The sequence below is a fragment of the Ranitomeya imitator genome, chromosome 3, assembly GCF_032444005.1.
Source record: "Ranitomeya imitator isolate aRanImi1 chromosome 3, aRanImi1.pri, whole genome shotgun sequence".
NCBI lineage: Eukaryota > Metazoa > Chordata > Amphibia > Anura > Dendrobatidae > Ranitomeya > Ranitomeya imitator.
Window position 1 is genome coordinate 160822947 of NC_091284.1, and position 21398 is coordinate 160844344.

The window sequence follows — 21398 nt, forward strand, 5'->3', positions numbered from 1 at the left end:
TGGTCTTCCACTTCTAGGTTTGTTGTCAGCTGTTCTATAGCCTTCTTTTTCTTTATTATAATTTGCACTTGACTCTGAGAATATTTGAACTCCACAATGACCTCTTTTTGGCTTTTGCCTAGCTTCGCTCTCAGAATAATAAGCTTCTTGACATTTGATGATAAATTTGCCTTTATCTTTGCAATGTTTTTCCAGAAAAATGCACATACAAAAAACATAAACTTTAGGCAAAATTTGACTACCCGTGACAAAATATGCAAAACATTTGGGCCAGCAAATGTTGAAAACTAGCACATAAAGGAATAAAACAATATCAAAAACAATTGTCATCCTTATAGCTGACAACCATTTGCTTTCAGTTTACTAAAATCACCAGGAAAATGACATCACAGCAACCAGACAGACGTAATCACATTTGGCAAAAAAAATGCCAAACTTATGGGCGCTACCATATATATATATACTGTGTATGGCTTCCCTTGTGGCCTTCCTGCCTTTGACTCCAACCCAAGTTTTAGGATTCTTCTTTACTAGCAGAATTAGGACACAGGTTTTTAACCTGCCCTCCTTATTTGCAATTGCAGTGTGTAAAAAAAAAATGTTGCTGTGTTTTTACTGCAACAAACTATAGATTACTTTACAGTCAGTACTTACCTATCTCACTAGAACCTTCAGATTATTATGCACAAAACTATTACTACTCCCATTTTTTATTTTTTATTGTGTTTTAACAACACTAGTGCAGTAGAACAAAACAACACAATTTTAGTTTTCACTCTGACCTATATCCCTACACTGTGAAAACATAAAATGGTGTTGCTTGGTGAACCCTTATCTTTTAGAATGGCTGTGAAAGTCTGTGTTGATGCATTAGCTGCCAGGCATTATGGGGAAAAACTCATCTGATGTCACTAGCCTGTTTTTTTGGGCATATCCATGCAAATTAAATTGCAAACTGCTTGAATATGTGGGGATATTCAAATTTCAGTAAGTTGGAATAGAAGTCAACTTTTTCCAGATCCATGTAATCATCTCTGCTGTGCAATATGTTAAGTATAAACAGACTTTTTTTTACTTAAATTTCTTAAAATTCAACGCAACTTCAATTCGTATTAAATTGATTTGCTTTTCTCTATGTCCATAATTTTACCTACCTAATATCATGTGCAGTTAATTTTGGTAAGCTGCAAATCCAGAGATCACTTTAGGTTATTTGTTGTCAGTTACAATGCTATAAATTTCCTTTTTAACATTGGTAGTTTCAGATAACAATTTTATGAAATGTGACATATAATTGGCTAAAGACTAAATGAGAATATTTCCAATGGCAGAAAATACGCAAAATAAATGAGCAGATTCTGATACCATATTCAATTAACAAGTTATTTCTGTCTTCAACCAGGAAAATGGCATCTTGGACTGAATAAGGAAGAGAGAGATGACTTTTACCACCATCCTCTTAATCATGGGTTTGATTATTTTTATGGAACAACATTGACACATTTACGAGACTGCATCCCAGGAAATGGCAGTGTATTTGTAGCTGGAGCAGCTCAGTATCTAAAGCAGTCATTTCTAACCGCTTTTTTAACAATCCTTACACTTATTTTCCTGAACTATATCCGATTTCCCAATATACCCAAGAAAATATTTGGATACATTCTTTTAACCATCATCATTTTTGTGGGACCAATGGTTTTCTTTTTTTGGAAATTTCAGTATTTGAATTGTATTTTGATGAGAAATTACGAGGTTATCCAACAACCATTAATATATGAGAATCTGACGCAAAGGATGACAAGTGAGGCTCTCCATTTTATACAAAGGTACATTTTAAAAATATTTTTGTGCAAATGGAATTATAAGTAGTTTTTTGAAAAAAAAATTACATAAACACATTTATTTTAATATGAACATGCAGTTGAAGTGAGAAATAAGTTTGTTTGTGCAAAGCAATATTGACGATTCTATTCGATATCTGGACCTTCATAAGTATGGTGCTGTATAAAATATAGAACAAGTGACAGGTTGTAAAATATGAAGAGCAATAAGGCTATGGGGGCACATTTTGCTTGCAAAAACGTCTGCAAAGTTTCTGCATCTCTTGGCAGGAAAAATGCTGTTGCAGAAAAGCGCGTTTTTGCCACATTTTTAATGCATTTTTTTGCATGTGTTTTTCTACAGCAATGAAGGCTTTTTTTAGCTAAATAAAGATGTATTTTTAAAAAAGTTTTGTGATGAAATTTCTTGGTTCAGCATCACCATTTTCATGCAGATGCAGTGGCATCAGAGTAATGGGATTAGGGCTGGGTGTCAGCAGCAGTCATTGACATCTAGCCCTAGGCTTAGTGATGAAAAGGTGTTAGCCCAACCCCCTCATTACTAATCCGGTAAGTAAACACAAACACACACATTGTCACCAGCCTATGTAGGAGCCTTAACAGAAGGAACTTACATAGGCAGCAATCGAAGAGCAACTGTTAATTTTAAAGACAAAAAAGGAAAAAAAAACTGCATGGGCTCCTGTGTAATTTTAACAACCAGCAGAAAGAAAGCTGACAGCGGAGGGCTCATGTTAATATTCTGGGAAGGAGCCAATAGCCATAAAGGTTCCCAGGCTATTAATATCAGCTCTCAGCTATTTGCTTAGCCTTTACTGGCAAGTTTACAGGGGGACCCCAGAAAGAAATTGACATAGGGTCCCCCTATAAAATCTAACCAGCAAAGGCTAGGCAGACAGCTGTGTGCTGATATTAATAGCCTAGGAAGGGGCCATGGATATTGGCCCCTCTCAGACTAAAAACATCCACTCTCAGCCACCCCAGAAAAGGTGCATCTATAAGATGCGCCAAATCTGGCACTTAGCCTTGCTCTTCCCACTTGCCCTGTAGCAGTGGCAAGTGAGGTTCATATTTATGGGGTTGATGTCACCTTTGTTTGTCAGGTGCCATCAAGCCCACAGGTTAGTAATGGAGAGGTGTCTATAAGGCACCTATCAATTAGTAACTCCATAGTGATATTGTATAAAAAACACGAACTCAGAATAAATTCCTTTATTTGAAATAATGACACAGACTCCTTTAATGAATCTTAATTAAACCATACTTACCAAATGACTAATCCACAGTTGTCAACATCTCCTGCAACAAAAATAAAATAATAAACCACAATATTCCTCACCTGTCTGCAGAGAAGGTAATCCATATTGTCCCAAGACGATCCTGATTACTTTAAGACAAGTCACTGATGTAATCGTTCCTGCAGTGTATCACTGAGCTGCTGTGAGAAAGTTCTCATGCCGTGGTGCCATAAGTGAGAGTATCGGAGCTGATCAGCTCATGAACTCCAGTGATCTCTCTCATGGCAGCTCAGTAATACACTGCAGAAGCGATTACCTCATGTCAGTGTATCACCGCCGGCTGGGTAGAGCAGTCACATCTCCCGATGTGACTGTTCTGCAAGTGAGAGTGCCATGGGACACTAAGGACAAGTGAGTATATGTTGGTTTATTATTTTACATTTTTTCTAGGAGATGAAGGCATCGGGGATTGGGCGTTAGGTGAGTATAATTTTTTTAAATTTGAATATGCATGTCATTATTTCATTTTTTTTGCAACTGTGAGCACAGGCATCGGCAGTTGAGACTATATCTCCCATCAGGGCACCTGCTGTCACTGATATCAGTGACAGCAGATGTAGCCCGATGGGAGCAGTAGTCTCATCAGCCCACGCCTGCTGACCTCAAAAACGCACTGTGTACACATAGCCTAAAGGTTAAGATAGTAAATAGCAATATATAATGCCAGAAAAATATGGCTACTTCTAGTAAGGAAAGTGAAGTTGAATAAGTCATGCATAAATTATACATAAAAATCATAAGCAGAAATAAAATAAGCATAAAAATACAGATGAAAAAGGCAATCTGGATATTGCAGACAGTAGGTAGGTGGCCGCACAGTAATGGGAATATTTGGAAACATAGTCTGATCTAATAACAAATACAATTCTAGTATATAAAAGCCCCCTACAGTGGTGGTCACCATTATTGGCACCCATTCATTTTTTTCATAGACTGTATAATATCTTCAGAAATAAATGGAAATGTAATCAGGAATCCACAGGATTATTAAATTTATGGTCCAAAGTGATATAACAATAAAACATTGTTTTTCAACTTACGTGTTGCAATTTCAAAGAAGAAACAGAAAAACAGCATGTGCAGCAATAAAGGCATTCCTAAATAATACTTGGTTGCACACCCTTTGGCATTGATGACAGCCTCCAAATGTTTCTTGTAGCCATCTATAAGCTTCTTGCACTTCTCAGCTAGTATTTTCTCCCAATATTCCTTTGCAGTTTGTCAAGCTCTTGAATGTTTGCAGAGTTTTTTTTCCCAATGGCAGATTTCAGCTCAACCCAAAGATTTTCAATGGGATTGAGGTGAGAACTCATTGCTGGACATTTTAAAATAATCCATTTTTTCTTTTGCAACAATTCCTGTGTAATTTTGGATGTGTGCTTTGGGTCATTATCTAGCTGGAGAACCTATGATCTTCGACTTGAGACAAGTTTTCTTGCACTGGATAGGATATTTCACTCTAGAATCTCTTGATAATTCTCTGATTTCTCCCTCCCATTGTTTTTTGTTTTTAATTATTGTATATCATTTGCTCTTTTGTATTTAACATGAGAGATCTATACAAAAAAAACTGTTTTACTTTTTTTCATGAGATATTCCACATTACGTACCTGAACTACACGGGTGCCAATAACGATGAGCAGGACTGTATCTTCTGTGTGCAGAAGGACCACTAGAGGATCCTGACAGCACTAAATAAATATACAAAATACATAAAAATCATGAACATTGTAGCTTTTTGCTGAATTGCTGAAGTAGTAAAAGCTAAAGATATAAAGCGCTTTAGGGTGGTGTGGCGCTATGTGAGGTGTGTCATTGATCATCTTAAAACATGTGCAGTGGCATAGTTTCCAGCGCTAAGCTAGATTTGCATTAGAGGGGTTATGTGCCCTTGACGTTGGGTATAAGTCGAGACATATAGCATCACCGGAGGCAGAGTCCGGGTGACATTCCCCTGAAGTGTCATCCATCATAGGGGGCTAGTCAGGCTAGTCAGGGCGCCATTGTAAATATCTAGTGATACCCAGTATAAGAGGATATGGGAATTAATAGAAATAATAAATGGTAGGATTAATTTGGGCACAGAATAGAGAAATGAGGCCAATGTGCAGGACAACAAACATCAGGGGATGACAGCATTAGTGGGTAAGAAAGGGGAATAACTAAAAGAACATTATATTATCATGAGAAAGAAAGAGTTGGGATAAGGAAATCCGGGAAAGGAAAGAGGGATGATGACCAGGGAAAATTAAGTGGGGAACATAAAGAGGGAGATAGAAAGTGGGGGAGGTCAAGAAGAGGGAAGGCAGAAGGGAGAAGAGAGAAGAGGAGGAGAGAAATGGGGGAGGGGAGTGAACACATGCCATTTATCAACAGTTTAATCTGGTATTCTAAGTTTAATTAACAGTTCTTTGGGAAGAAAACTGTAAGAATCAAATTGAGTTTGAAAAGGCAATTAGAATAAAACACTTTAAGACATAAGAACATGTCCAATATCATAACAACACCATTGTCTCTTTTTGTTCGCAAGCTCACCTAAAAGTACGTAACTGATGAAGGTCCCGGTTGTTGGACCAAAACGTTTTGAGTACTACATTAAAGTCACATGAGCATAAAGTTGAGTGCAAGGTTTTTACTTAGGAGACACCATTGTCTCTTTTTGTTCGCAAGCTCACCTAAAAGTACGTAACTGATGAAGGTCCCGGTTGTTGGACCGAAACGTTTTGAGTACTACATTAAAGTCACATGAGCATAAAGTTGAGTGCAAGGTTTTTACTTTATACAAATAAGGTGTGGGAACCTACCTTTGCACCGTTTCCAGTTGTGCGCACGCTTCTACCATTAAACAATATCATAACAACGTGAGCACTTACATGATGTTATTATATGATAATGACAACTGATGATAACAGTACCCAGAAATTAAAAGAAACTAGCAGTGTTGTATTTCCTATTTGAACCCTTGGGTTCCAGAGTCCGGAGTCTTTAGATACAATATGGTTCTCTCTTTTTGAGCTGCTTGATGCTATCCTGCCCCTTCTGGCAATTGGCTTCTGCTCCAGGACCTGAAATCTGAGTAGGGTCATGGTATGATTTTTGAAATTAAAATCGTATGGTAAAGATAGATGGTTTCTTTTACACCTTATGTTGTTAATTTGTGAAATAGATTAGTAACGACTGATGTAGGGTTCAAACTATCCAGTCCCAAATATGAACTTGACTCTAGGCCAAGGGGAGTGGGGCAGGGTGGGGTAGTTTTCTCTAAAAAACACTTCAGCATTTCAGAGTAAAATATACAGTGCTGCAATAACAGCCAGTGCCTACATCTTATGTCAGGATCTTTTTAATTTGTATGTGTTTCTATCACTGAAGAGCAGTCAAGGCTGTTTAACAGAATTTCATAGAGCAATAATGAAGGAAACAAATGCTGTACAGCAAGGACTCATACACACAAAAGAGATGGCAAATAATTTTAATGTGTTTCTTTGGGGAAAAAAAATAATGTGATGAATGTGTTTTCAATTCATACTGTTCACCATGCAGCATAAATGCCATGTTGTCTTTATTTTACCAGATAATACAATTACAACTGTATTAAATATTTCAAAGTTTTTTTAAAATCTTTTACTAATTATCCTTTGTTGTTTAAACCAGGACATTTACATTGTTGATTCATTTGTAGGGTTGAGCGACTTTTACTTTTATAGGATCGGGTCGGGTTTCACGAAACCTGACTTTCTCAAAAGTCAGGTCGAGTGAAATCGGCCGATCCTATAGAAAAGTCGGGGTCGGGGTCGGCCAAAACACGAAACCCAATGCAGTGCATTGGGTTTCTAATGGTTCCCAGGGTCTGAAGGAGAGGAAACTCTCCTTCAGGCCCTGGGATCCATATTTAAGTGTAAAATAAAGAATTAAAATAAAAAATATTTTAATACTCACCCTCTGACGCGCCCTGGTACTAACCGGCAGCCTTCCTTCCTTAGAATCAGCGCGTAAAAGACCTTAGATGACGTCGCGGCTTGTGATTGGTCGCGCGACCGCCCATGTGACCGCTCACGCGACCAATCACAAGCCGCGACGTCACCGAAGGTCCATCAAGCGCTGATTCTTAGGAAGGAAGGCTGCCGGAAAGAAGCAGGGCACGTCCGAGGGTGAGTATATACCTAATAGGAATATACTCACCCTCGGACGCGCCCTGCTTCGAAGGAAGGCTGCCGGAAAGAAGCAGGGCGCGTCCGATATTGCAAACATATCGGAACTCGGTATCGAAATTCCGATACCAGATTCAGAAGATCGCCGACCTCATGGCCGACCCCACACAGGGGTCGGGTCGGGTTTCATGTAACCCGACTTTGCCAAAAGTCGGCGACTTCTGAAAATGTCTGAAATAGCTGTGACCACCAATCAATAATATAGTATAAAATGGCCTACCCGTTTCGCTCAACCCTAGTCATTTGATCACCTGTACCAAATACTTGAGTCCACTGATGATTGCAGTTAAAACTATTTGCAGACCAGGACAAATATTGTTAACCTCACCTATGGATTCTTTAAAGTTTTATTTTTTTTTCACCTTGGTCCTGAAAGTTCTTTTTTCTTGGTTTTCAAGTTTTTATGAGCTGGTGTTTTTGGACAAGTTTGGGAACCATTTCTGCAGTGCAGCATTTCTAAAAACTCTTCCCTAAAGATTGATTTATGAATCAATATAACAGGATTTGGATACACAGTAATCAACTCTTCAACTCTTGGTTTGCTAAAGATTTATCCCCTATTTAGGACCTTCATCCATTGGCAAGAGCAGGAATTAACTACTCTATTTAGGCAATACTCTTTATCATTATCTCTAACAATCTCAAAGAGAACTGTGTTTAAGGCCTGCATACACATAAGAGAAAAAGTAATTTGAACTTGCTGATTTTGACAGGACACCATGACTATCGTAAGAGTATGGGGCGCCACACTTTCATTGCGGATGATGGGGGGGACAGTTTTAGTTTTGTGTTCTCTGGGACTTGTATTTCCATCTATACTAGGAAACAGAGTTAACTGCTGTGTGGTTTGGGTGGGACTGCAAGCTATTTAAAATCCAAAACTCCTGCTTTCCACTTCCAGTTCATTTTGACCTGCTCCAGTATAACTTGCCTTGCTTTCTCCTAGTCGGCAATCCAGACTTTTGACCTCAGCTTTCTTTTTTGACAATTCTTACTTATTACGATTTTGTCCCTGCACCATCTGATTCTCACTCCGTCTTGAATTCTGACTACCACTTAGCTACTGTTTTTGTCTTTGACGTGACTTCTCAGCTTTGACCCTGCTTGGAGAACTTTCCTGCCTCTGAAAGGCAGACCTTCCATTTCAACTATTCTCTAGATGCAGATGTAAAACAGATCCCTGAATAGGTGTAAAAGGGTAAAGGGTAGTGATGAGCGAATATACTCGTTACTCGAGATTTCTCGAGCATGCTCGGAGATTTAGTTTTTCTTGCCGCAGCTGAATGATTTACATCTGTTAGCCAGCATAAGTACATGTGGGGATTCCCTAGTAACCAGGCAACCAAGCACTGAAAAATACACGGAGGATCCACGAGCAAGCTCGAGAAATTTCGAGTAACGAGTATATTCACTCATCACTAGTAATGGGGTTTCTCTAGAATCTACCAGATGGAATGGCTTGTACCAAAGGAGCCATTTTGAGCCTGTGGGCTTTGACAGGTGTAACAATAAGACAAACAGTAAAATTAAATATCTTCTGCTCGGTTCTCCCATATTTTACAACTTTTCATTTTGGAAGATATATGGCCATGATGGATTGTCCAAAATGAAGATCACATTCATGGTAATGTATTTCTTCCTAATGTATAATGATTTTTATGCAAATGTAACTAATTGGTTCCACCAAGAAAAGCTTCCAGTTGCAAGATGTTTTTAAGCTTTATTTCCCTCATCTTTTTTATTTTTTTAATCGGTTACCTCTTAAGTTTTTTCAATTCAATTTGCTTTCAGGAGCAAACAGTTTAGTTTTTCATTATCATTTACTTTATCAAACAAATAAGCAAAGCAATGTACAGAGACATCAATCTGTAAGACTCTGATGAAGATTCACACAGCTCAATGACCACTGGAATTAAATGAGCAATTTTGTCTGCCCGTTAATTGTAAATAGATTAAGTGTTCTCTTCTTTTTTGCTGTCGCACAGAGAAAGGGAAAATCAATATACATTTCTTATGCTGTCCAGACTCTTTTATACATATTACAAATAAAGTGGAAATATCATGCACTGCAGGTGCCTTATAGCAATGAAATACTGGAAAATTAATTGATTGACAGGTTAGTTAGGGGTTGTACTGCTTGTAATTACCCAACCATGTTTCTTCCATTAATTTACTCACTAGGAGTTTTACAATAATATAAGATGTGAATGGATAGTAATTAATGCACTTTAAATTTTAATGCATTTATTGCCTAAGTCTTCACAATAAATGGCCTAATTTGCAGACACTTCAGATTTCATAAAGGTCAGGAAATGCCATGCTTAACCTTTAGAATTAGCAAAGCATGTAGCATGCACTTGTTCACTTGAAAACAGTGCTCTCTTCAAAGTCAAAGGGCTTTATTTTCCAGTTATGAGAGTCTATTAATGCTCATTGGCTATGGCAGACTCACTAATCATAATTTTTAATGCAGTGCAGAATTGAACTAATGAAATGTTTTGAAATAAAGCATATTAAAATCACATTTTCATTCTTATAAGCCAGATTTTAATAATCCTTTGTGAAGAAGAACTTGTTCTCGCTACAAAGTAAAATAAATTGCTTTTATGGTATTCTCTCGGGCTACATTTTGCATGTCATGAATATGATAACCTGATGTTTCGTGGGAACAGCAGTGCATGCTGACCTTTAACTACTAAACGATGTGTATTTCAACCTCTTTATGACCTTGGATGTATTCATACGTCCAGCTCGCCTATTACTTAAAGACCTTGGACGTATTGATACGTCATCATGGTGATTGCCCATGCACAGGGGCTTTGCTTTCACAATCACCGCTGGATGTCAGCTCATCCTTACAGCTGACACCTGGAACTCATTGCCAGGTGTGGTGCCACACCGCTCCCAGCACCTTAACCCTCTAAATTCTATGATCGAAATCGCAGGATATAGAGAGCAGATAAAAGGAGGAAGCCCCCTCTGCTCTTGGTTCGGAACCCAGCGACATCATCGTGGGGGCCCGATCTCTGCAATGGTGACCCAATGTTGTCACAATGACATCCTGCTCATTAGAGCTAGCAAACTTGCTAGATCATACTCCGATCCCTATGCTATACACTTTGTACAGCATAGGGATGCTCCTGCATTTTAATGCTTTACAAACAATCAGCCTGCAAAAAGTGAAATTCCCATAGTGGGACAAAGTAAAAAAGTAAAACAAAGTGAAAAAAAATTGTGAAAATATTTTAAAAAAAATCACAAAACAATAATAATAATATATATTTATACTTGAAAATAAATATTTTTATGAAAAAAATAAAAATAACCAATAAAATTGCACATATTTAGTATAGCCATATCTGGAATGACTCGACCTATAAAACTGTCTAACTAGTTAACCCAAAAAAGACAAAAAAATATGCTTTGTCATCATACCACCAAATAAAATTGGAATAAAACTTGATTAAAAAGACGAATGTAAATAAAAATTGTATTACTGAAAACATCATATTGTCTTGCAAAAAACAAACCACCATTCAGCTCAATCAGCAGAAAAATAATAAAGCTATAGCTCTCAGAATAAAGTGATGCAAAAATAATATTTTTTTTTCTATAAAATAGTTTCCATTGTGTAAAAGCGCCAAAACATTAAAAAATTATATAAATGGTGAATTGCGGTAATCTTCCTGATCCAAAGAATAAAGCTGCATTATCAATTTTACTACATGCAGAATGGCACAAAAAAAATGCCTGAATTCCTGGTGTTTGTTCATTCTGCCTCCCAAAAATCAGAACAGAAAACGATCAAAAAATGCCATGTGCCCTACAATTTCCAATAAAGACGTCATCTAGTCCAGCTCCCTTGGAAGTTTCATCTGAATCACTTTAATTAGAGATTTAGATAGAAACCCAGATATAAGTGCTCTGCGTAGAGCGCCCCAAACTCTATGTAAAATGTTCCTAACAAAAGCTTCAAATCAATCCACAAAAATAGCAAGTCCCTACTCGGGTCCGTCATCTGTCAATGGAAATATAGGGACTTCCAAGTTACTAAAAGCACAAAGGCTCTGGAAAAGCGCTATGGCTACTCGTCCCCCAAAAGAAATCCAATGAATTCTGCACTCCCAAATCCAAATGCCTCCTCTATTCTGAGCACCACAGTGTGCCTAAACCGTACTATAGCGCACTAGTCACTACAAAGTACTTGTCACTACAACATACTGGTCACTATAATGGCAGTTTGCAATTTTCACTCACTAACATCCACTATTTGTTTCAGGAAAACACACATGGAGTCAAAATCGTCACTACACATGTAGATTAATTCACAAAAGGTTATAATTTCCAAAATTGCATCTCTTGAGGGGGATTCTGCTCTTCTAGGACTCAGTGGCTCTGTGTATGGAGTCCACAAACTATGTTAGGAAACTTTGCACTCCGTGAGGCAAATAGTGCTCCGTCCATCCCTCCCGAGTCTTGCCATGTGGCTAAGCAGTCCTGCAGAGCCATATTTAGGCTATTTTTACATTCAGCAGAAAATGTTGGACAAATCTTGGAGCCATATTTACAAAATATAAAATTCTGTGACCCATGTGTGACGTCAATATGATAGCTGCACCCCTGGATGAATTCATTGAGAGGTGTAGTTTGTAAAATGGCATCTCTTTTGGGGCTTCTGCTGTTCTGACACCTCCAGCAATGTGACATGGCAACCTCAAACCAGTCTAGCAAAAACTGAACTCCAATATGGCGTTTCTTCACTTCTGAGCTTTGCACTGTGCTTCAAAAGTAGTTTTCAACCACATATAGAGTAACACCTTTCTCAGGAGAAATTGCAGAACAATTTTTTGTTTCAATTTTCTCCAGTTTCCATTGTGAAAATAAAAAAAGAGTCTAAAATATCATTTTTGTGGGAATTTTTTTTATTTTTATGTCTTCTGTGAAGCACCTGGAGGTTCAAGTTGATCAACATATCTAGAAACCTTCTCTGAGGGGTTTAGTTTCCAAAATGGTGACACTTGTTGGGGGTTTCCACTGTTTAGGCACATCAGGGTCTCTTCAAAGGCGACATGGCATCCTCTAATTATTCTAGCAAATTTTGCTTTCAAAAAGTCAAGTGGTGTTCATTCCCTTCTAAGGCCTCTTTCACACTTCCGTCATTTAGCTCCCGTCGAAATCCGTCAATTTTTGAGAAAACAGGATCCTGCAAATTTTTCTGCAGGATTGTGTTTTTCCAAAAGACTTGTGTTAGCGACGGATTGTGATGGATGGCCATCCATTTCATCCATCGTGCACTGGATCCGTCGAAAAATTGCTGTCAGTCGGGCGGAGAAAATGTTCAGAGGAACGTTTTTTGTGCACGTCAGAAAATCGGCCAGCGATGGGTCCTGCGCTGCCCGTCGTTGTCTATAATGGAAGCATATGGACGCAGGATCCGTCTCTGACTGTCAAACACAGGAATCCAGCGACGTATCACATTTTTTCATTCTGAGCATGCCTGGAAGGATTTTCTAGTCCGGGAAAAAACTCAAATATCTCTCTCTCTTTCCAAAATTGTATGTATTAAAATTCAAGTACTACCGAATTTGACGGATCCCTCAGTTTACTGGATGCGTTACATCCGTTTTCCAATCTTTTTACACCGTCCGTCGATATGTCGTGCCGACGCATTATGCATGTAAAGAAGCTGCGGAGACACCATCACGTGTTTCTCGACGCAAGCAGTGAATAGCCAGGCCTTTCCCCGGGAAGGAACAACCACGGGAAGGGCAGCATCCTATGAAGGAAAGCCACCTATGCCAAGCATGGTATCCATCCACAGACAGCTGTTTCGGGGTTTTTGCCCCTCATCAGTGTGGAGTAGGAATCTGGCTATTAGGAGCAGTGCCTAGTAAAAAGGCTATAAAGGCACAGATGATTGGCCTCGGGGAGACCAAAACATCCAACACCACGGAGACACCATCACGTGTTTCTCAACGCAGTGATTCCAGAACACTGCCCCCATCCCTTATGGGAGATATGCAGATGCATGTAAAGAAGCTGCGGAGACACCATCACGTGTTTCTCGACGCAAGCAGTGAATAGCCAGGCCTTTCCCCGGGAAGGAACAACCACAGGAAGGGCAGCATCCTATGAAGGAAAGCCACCTATGCCAAGCATGGCATCCATCCACAGACAGCTGTTTCGGGGTTTTTGCCCCTCATCAGTGTGGAGTAGGAATCTGGCTATTAGGAGCAGTGCCTAGTAAAAAGGCTATAAAGGTACAGATGATTGGCCTCGGGGAGACCAAAACATCCAACACCACGGAGACACCATCACGTGTTTCTCAACGCAGTGATTCCAGAACACTGCCCCCATCCCTTATGGGAAATATGCAGATGCATGTAAAGAAGCTGCGGAGACACCATCACGTGTTTCTCGACGCAAGCAGTGAATAGTCAGGCCTTTCCCCGGGAAGGAACAACCACGGGAAGGGCAACATCCTATGAAGGAAAGCCACCTATGCCAAGCATGGTATCCATCCACAGACAGCTGTTTCAGGGTTTTTGTCCCTCATCAGTGTGGAGTAGGAATCTGGCTGTTAGGAGCAGTGCCTAGTAAAAAGGCTATAAAGGCACAGATGATTGGCCTCGGGGAGACCAAAACATCCAACACCACGGAGACACCATCACGTGTTTCTCAACGCAGTGATTCCAGAACACTGCCCCCATCCCTTATGGGAAATATGCAGATGCATGTAAAGAAGCTGCGGAGACACCATCACGTGTTTCTCGACGCAAGCAGTGAATAGCCAGGCCTTTCCCCGGGAAGGAACAACCACGGGAAGGGCAGCATCCTATGAAGGAAAGCCACCTATGCCAAGCATGGTATCCATCCACAGACAGCTGTTTCGGGGTTTTTGCCCCTCATCAGTGTGGAGTAGGAATCTGGCTATTAGGAGCAGTGCCTAGTAAAAAGGCTATAAAGGCACAGATGATTGGCCTCGGGGAGACCAAATCATCCAACACCACGGAGACACCATCACGTGTTTCTCAACGCAGTGATTCCAGAACACTGCCCCCATCCCTTATGGGAAATATGCAGATGCATGTAAAGAAGCTGCGGAGACACCATCACGTGTTTCTCGACGCAAGCAGTCAATCATCTGTGCCGACGCATTATGACGGCCGTCTCAAGATGGAAATGTGAAAGAAGCCTAAGCCATGCTGTGAGCCAAAACAGTAGTTTTCCCCAACATATTGGGTATTGGCGTACTCAAGAGAAGTTGCACAACAAATTGTATTGTGCAATTTCTCCTTCTACCCTTTTGAATATGCAAAATTTGGGGATAAAATAACATTTTTGTGGGAAATATGTGATTTTTTTTCAAGGCTTAATGTTATAAATTTTCAGGAAACACGTGGGGGTTCAAGGTGCTCACCACACATCTAGATAAGATTCGTGATGGGTTTAGTTTCCAAAATGGTATAATTTGTGGTGGGTTTACACTATTTCAGCACATCAGGGGCTCTCAAAATGAGACATGGTGTCTGCTAGGTTTTCCAGCAAATTTTGCTTTCAAAAAGTCAAACTGTGCTCCTCTTCTAAGCTCTGCCATGCACCCAAGCAGTAGCTTTCCTACACATATGGAGTATTAGTGTACTCAGGAGAAGTTGCTCAAAAATTGTATGGAGCAATTTCTCCTGTTATCCTTGTGAAAATGCAAAATTTGGGGCTAGAAAACATTTTTGTGGGAACCATGTGATTTTTTTTCACATCTCAATGTTAGAACCTTCTATGAAGCACCTGGGAGTTCACATTAAAAAAAAGGTCACACAGGGATCTAGTTTTTAATGTAATGGTGTCACTTGTGGTGTATTTTCACTGTTTAGACACATCATGGGCTCTCAAAACGTGACATGGCATCCACTAATCCAAGAAATTTTGCATTTGAAAAGTCAAATTACGCTCCTTCCCTTTGAAGCCCTGTCATGCACCCAAATGGCAATTTCCCCCACATATGGGGTATCAGCATACTGAGAATTTGCACAACACATTTCATGGTCCATTTTTTCCTTTTACCATTGTGAAAATAAAAATCTTTGGGTCTAAACTAAAATTGTGAAAATTGTGAAGTTAAATGTTTATTTTTTCCTTCCACATTCCATTAATTTCTGTAAATCACCTACAGGGTTAATAAAGATTATTAAACTTCTTGAATGTGGTTTTGCGCACTTTGAGGGGTTTGCTTTTAGAATAGTGTTACTTGTGGGTATTTTATGTCTCATAAACCCCTCAAAGTCAATTCAAATGTAATGAAGTCCCTAAAAATTGTTTTTTTATCAATTTTGTTGAAAAAAATGAGAAATCGCTGGACATCTTTTAACCCTTAAAACAGATTTCAAAAATTGTGCTGATGTAAAGTAGACAAGTGGAAAATGTTATTTATTAACGATTTTGTGTAACATAACTCTCTGATTTAAGTGCACAGAGAGATTAAGTTGACAGATCATAAATATATTTTATTTTGGGAAATTGTGGAGATTATTATTGATCTCAACTTATTTTGCTTTAACAATATGATTTAAACAATATGATCCAGTGCTGAAATTCCAAGTGCCCTATTCTTCTATTTCCTGACATTATCTGTCTGGGAATAGTTGGGAGATCTTCATACACATCAGATAGTCATTGCAGCTGAATTGGGAGGGTTTAGTTGACTTTCATCTACTGCATATGGGGCATTTAGATTCTCTACACACTCGATAGTGTTATGATTGTGCTTCTACAGGGAAAGGGGAGAAGGATACAACTTTCCTGTACTGAGAAGTATACTTTTATACCCACTAAATGAAAGATTACCTTAATTTATTACAAACAAAATGCAGCAAGAAAGAATGCCATGAAACCAGTACTCCCCATGCCCCACCTCTCCAAACACTCTATTAAGACTCTAGCTTTACAGGTCTGTTCATAAATACAATGTATTAGTGCCTGGTACTTTGGGAGCATCTGTGCCAAGCACCCTGAAGCTTCTGTGACGAATAATCCAGGAGTGTATGTGGTAGGCATTCTTAGGGCCAACATTTTGAGTCTACAATGTGGCATTTGGGGTTTTTGACTTGCAGATGCATCCCCCAGAGTCTGAACTTGTCTGGGGTTTCAGCTACTGGGAGTAGCTGAGACCCAGGAGAACATGATCAGGGCTGTATTTTCCGGTACCCAATCAAGTGATCACCATTATTTAATGAATTACAGTGATCACATAAAATAAAGTGTCCCCACTATAAAAATCATTTCTCTTTCTTTTGACATGATATACATGTCGAATGAGAGAGAAATTATGTACCTCTGCCAACCCCTGATCCATCCTGCTCCATCCCCGGCCCTCCACTTCCTCTTTCAGAAAAAAAATGGCAGGCACCCTCCGAAATCTGCTGGCCGACACCAGGCTACAGCAAGGATTTTTCCTATTGGTTGCTTTTGATCACTGTGGTATGTTACCAGGGTGATCAAAAGTCAATAATTAGTAAATCATTCTCACTGTGTAATCCCCTTAGATTAATTTTATTTTACAATTTTTATTTCTTTCATTACTTGCCATTAGGATTAGAGTTTGGGCTGAGCTTACAGGGTTAGGTTTGTGCTTATTGTTAAGGTTGGGGTTATTATTACAGTTGTGCTTATGGTTAGGGTTGGGCTTAAGGTTAGGATTGGGCTTAGGGTTAGGGTTGGGTTTAGCGTTGGATTTAGGATTAGGTTTGGGCTTATTGTTATGGTAATGCTTAGGGTAAGGGTTGGGTTTGGGCTTGGAGTTGGGCTTAGGGTTGGGGTTGGTTATGCTTAGAGTTGGGGTTAAGGTTGGGTTAGGGCTTTTTCCAATATTAAAAAAATGATTTGACGACTAGCGTTTAGCGCAAGTACTCGCTACTTGAGTTTGTATTGGGATGCTCAAGTATGCACCAAGTATCGCTGGTGCTCGAGTGCCATGCTTGAGTCTCTTCCCTGCATTTTTCATGGCTGTTAGACAGCCGAATAAAACATGTGGTGAATGCCTGCCTGTAAGGCATCTCACAGGAGAAGGGGGGCATCGACTTCACTCACCTCCTTGCAGGGGAGAGAAGGACCCAGCAGGGGTCAGCTCTCTGGTGCCACCACTTGCCTCAGGTCAGTCAGAGAACTGCACCAAGGGCAAATAGTCCCCGGAAAGGCTTCCCTTATAGGTACGAGTTAGTGAGGCGCTCCCAGTGAGTGGGATTATATATCACCAGTCCGGCCTGGGGATATATATCTAAACCTCCATCACTACCAGAGCTCATCACTAAAACAGTGCGGTATTCTGCCACCAGTTCCTCATTTAAAATAAGCCCCATCCAACAGCAGGCTTATCTCGGGTCAGGAACCAACCCTAGGGTAGCGTATAATATAACCAGCAGAGCTTGTGGACGTGGGGATTCGTGGATCGAGATAAAAGAGCAGCCCAAGATTAATTTTATATTTAATCGCCGAAGAGCTGCCATAGAAAATACAACTATACATACAAGAGAACCTACCCCTAAAAATATAAATCTTTATTAATTACTTATTAGTATGTATATCAAAAATCTAGATAAAAAACATCCCTGTTAGGGACCAAACACCTGAAAATAAAGGACACAGCAAATAGGTATTTATCTAGAGGCCATTTTTACCAAAAAAGAACACAATAGAAAAAAATCAAAAAAATTGAAAAAATAATATCCAAAAAACCAAGAAAAAATGAAAAAAAATATAAAAAATGAACAAGTTATAGTACCTCTACTGACCCTAATAGGCCCTGAAATCTGATAACCTTCCTAACAGCGGAGGTTGGCACCCTAAATTGCGATGTGGCGCCCCCGCTCCACGGTGGCTGTCCCTTATATCCCTAGGTGGACCCTAACAATCTACCCCCACAGACACACAAAACACATATATGGATCAAATTAGATCCATAGTAACTACCAAGCACTGTTCTATAAACTATCTATTATGAGTAAAAACTAAGGACTTAGATACTAACTTGTAGACCTATCTGGAGTAGTGTCAGGTCTACACCCAGTAGGAAACCACTACTAGGCTGCCCTGCATATGATAGCAACAGGTATATACTCAAATCTGTTGTCCTACACCTAAATCTATGCATGAACAGTTAGGCTAGAAAAATACCCATATATCCATAGTTAGTCACAAGGAAGATATCTCCACCACAGCCTATCAATAGCTATTGGTCTAATCTGAAAAAAATGTTCAATAGACCATTCATGCACCATATATTATCTGTCTTTATAGATCATGACATATACCTCTGGCCAAATTCATAGTTTATCATCATGCTTCCAGTCAAAACTTGTTTATATCAGACATCTAAATAGATCAAGTGCTTGGTATGCTGTAATTACACCATATATAGAAGATATTAACTAATAAAAATTATCCACTTAGCTCTTTGTTCCTCAAATGTTCCCTCATGACCGTCATGTAAATACATCGGTTCATGTTAGCACTGTCCCGACGCGTTTCTCCCCCCTCTATTTCGTTCACAGGGCCGCGGTACCGCACCAAGAGTGCAAGCAAGGAGTCTCAGAACTCAATCCCAAGACACAGGATTTGAGTACCTAGACCTCATGCGCTCGACACCGCTACTGGGGTGTCAGAGTGACAGAAATAGAAGCACGAGAGTGCATGCAGTGCCGCCCTGGCTAACGCCACTAACCACCCAGGCTTGGGTCAGGAAAGCGCTGAGAAAGCGCACGGTGCCGCACTGGCGGTCACAGCAATAAGACGCTGTACTGTGTGTTTACGTGCTGATGGATAAGTCGGGCGCTAGATAGCAATCCTTCATTCGCGACCAGTCAACAACACTAGGAATGGGAATGATTTAGGAGCTTTTATCCATCGACATCCATCCATCAACACACACACATTATCAAGTCTATACTAGCGCATGGCCGTGCGGTCATGCACAGCTTATATAGTGGCAGCACGTTCAGGACCTTCCAATAAAGGACCAATGGGAAGCTGCTACCGAAGTTTTGCACTTTCATGACCTTCCTGGAGGACCAATGGGATGTGCTGCAGTACCTGAGCATGTGACCCTCGATCTCCAACGGGAGATCTTGCCCTGGGCATGCTCAGAAAGTGAAAAGCAGGACTTAGTCCCAAAAGCATCCGCTCGACGCTGCCTAACACTGACTTCAAAGGCAGAAGCAGGAAAAGCAGCAGTAACTCTTTGTACAGAGTGGGACTGAGCAAGATGCTGGGACCGACGTCTCCGCTGAGCAGACTCCACTGCGGCTGGAGAAGAATGGGAGACCACAGCGGAGATGGCTCGAGATTCCCCTTGTACAGAAGCGGGAACTCGACACCTAACATGGCCCCCCCTGCTTGGACCTCGCTACGCTCGAAGGCAGCAATGAGCTGTGGACCTCGAATGTTTTCAGCAGGCTCCCAAGACCTGTCCTCTGGGCCATAACCCTTCCAATCCACCAAATAGAACTTTTTGCCACGTACCACCTTGCACCCCAAAATAGCGTTCACCTCGTAATCGTCCGTAGACGAACCCGATGTCCTGGCAGATGACTCGGAAAACCGGGACATGTATACGGGTTTCAAGAGGGACACATTAAAGGTGTCGGTGATACCCAAGCATGGAGGAAGGGCCAGATGGTAGACCACAGGGTTAAGGTACCGTCACACTAGACGATATCGCTAGCGATCCGTGACGTTGCAGCGTCCTCGCTAGCGATATCGTCCAGTGTGACTGGCAGCAGCGATCAGGCCCCTGCTGTGCTGTCGGGGAAGAAAGTCCAGAACTTTATTTGGTCGCTGGACTCCCCGCAGACATCGCTGAATCGGCGTGTGTGACACCGATTCAGCGATGTCTTCACTGGTAACCAGGGTAAACATCGGGTAACTAAGCGCAGGGCCGCGCTTAGTAACCCGATGTTTACCCTGGTTACCATCCTAAAAGTAAAAAAACCAAACACTACATACTTACCTACAGCCATCTGTCCTCCAGCGCTGTGCTCTGCTCTCCTCCTGCACTGACTGTGAGCGTCGGTCAGCTGGAAAGCAGAGCGGTGACGTCACCGCTCTGCTTTCCGGCCGCTGTGCTCACACAGACAGTACAGGAGGAATGCAGAGCACAGCGCTGGAGGACAGACGGCTGTAGGTAAGTATGTACTGTTTGTTTTTTTTACTTTTAGGATAGTAACCAGGGTAAACATCGGGTTACTAAGCGCGGCCGTGCGCTTAGTTACCCGATGTTTACCCTGGTTACCGGCATCGTTGGTCGCTGGAGAGCGGTCTGTGTGACAGCTCTCCAGCGACCAAACAGCGACGCTGCAGCGATCCGGGTCATTGTCGGTATCGCTGCAGCGTCGCTAAGTGTGACGGTACCTTTAACCTGTTTGAGGACCTTGAAGGGACCCAATTAGCGAGGTGCAAACTTAGTGGACTCAACACACAGCCTGATGTTACGGGTGGAGAGTCACACTAAGTCACCAGGAGCAAAGGTCAGAGCGGGGCGCCGATGAGCATCAGCGGAGGACCTCATTCTCTCCTTGGAGGCCCAAATGGCATCCTGTGTGGTCCCAAATGTCCCGTGCCTCCACAGCCCAGTTTGCCACCCTGGAGTCAGCGGAAAACACAGGCATGGGCACAGGAACACGTGGATGCTGGCCGTAATTTAGGAGGAATGGAGTCTGACCGGTGGAGTCGGCTACAGCATTGTTAAGTGCAAACTCTGCCCACGGTAGCAAGGATGCCCAGTCATCCTGCCTGGCAGAAACAAAATGTCGTAAATATGTGACCAATGTCTGGTTGGCTCTCTCTACCAACCCATTCGTCTCGGGATGATATGCCGAAGAGAGATTCAACTCAATACTGAATAGACGACAAAGCTCTCTCCAGAATCGAGATGCAAACTGGTGACCCCAGTCACTAACAATTATGTCTGGCATACCGTGTAGGCGAAAGATATGTTTGATGAACAAGACAGCCAAAGCCCGTGCAGAAGGTAGCCGTGGAAGAGGCACCAAGTGCACCAT

General features: G+C 41.0%; 1 protein-coding gene across 3 annotated transcripts in view; it reads left to right on the top strand.

The window, feature by feature from the left end:
- Nucleotides 1–21398, top strand: part of STS (steroid sulfatase) — a 514463-nt gene that overhangs the window by 160313 nt on the left and 332752 nt on the right. For all 3 annotated transcript variants that reach the window (XM_069761574.1, XM_069761575.1, XM_069761576.1), the window contains one exon: nucleotides 1403–1826. In XM_069761574.1, the coding sequence (XP_069617675.1) occupies nucleotides 1403–1826 (424 nt within the window). The remainder of the gene's footprint in view (nucleotides 1–1402; nucleotides 1827–21398) is intronic.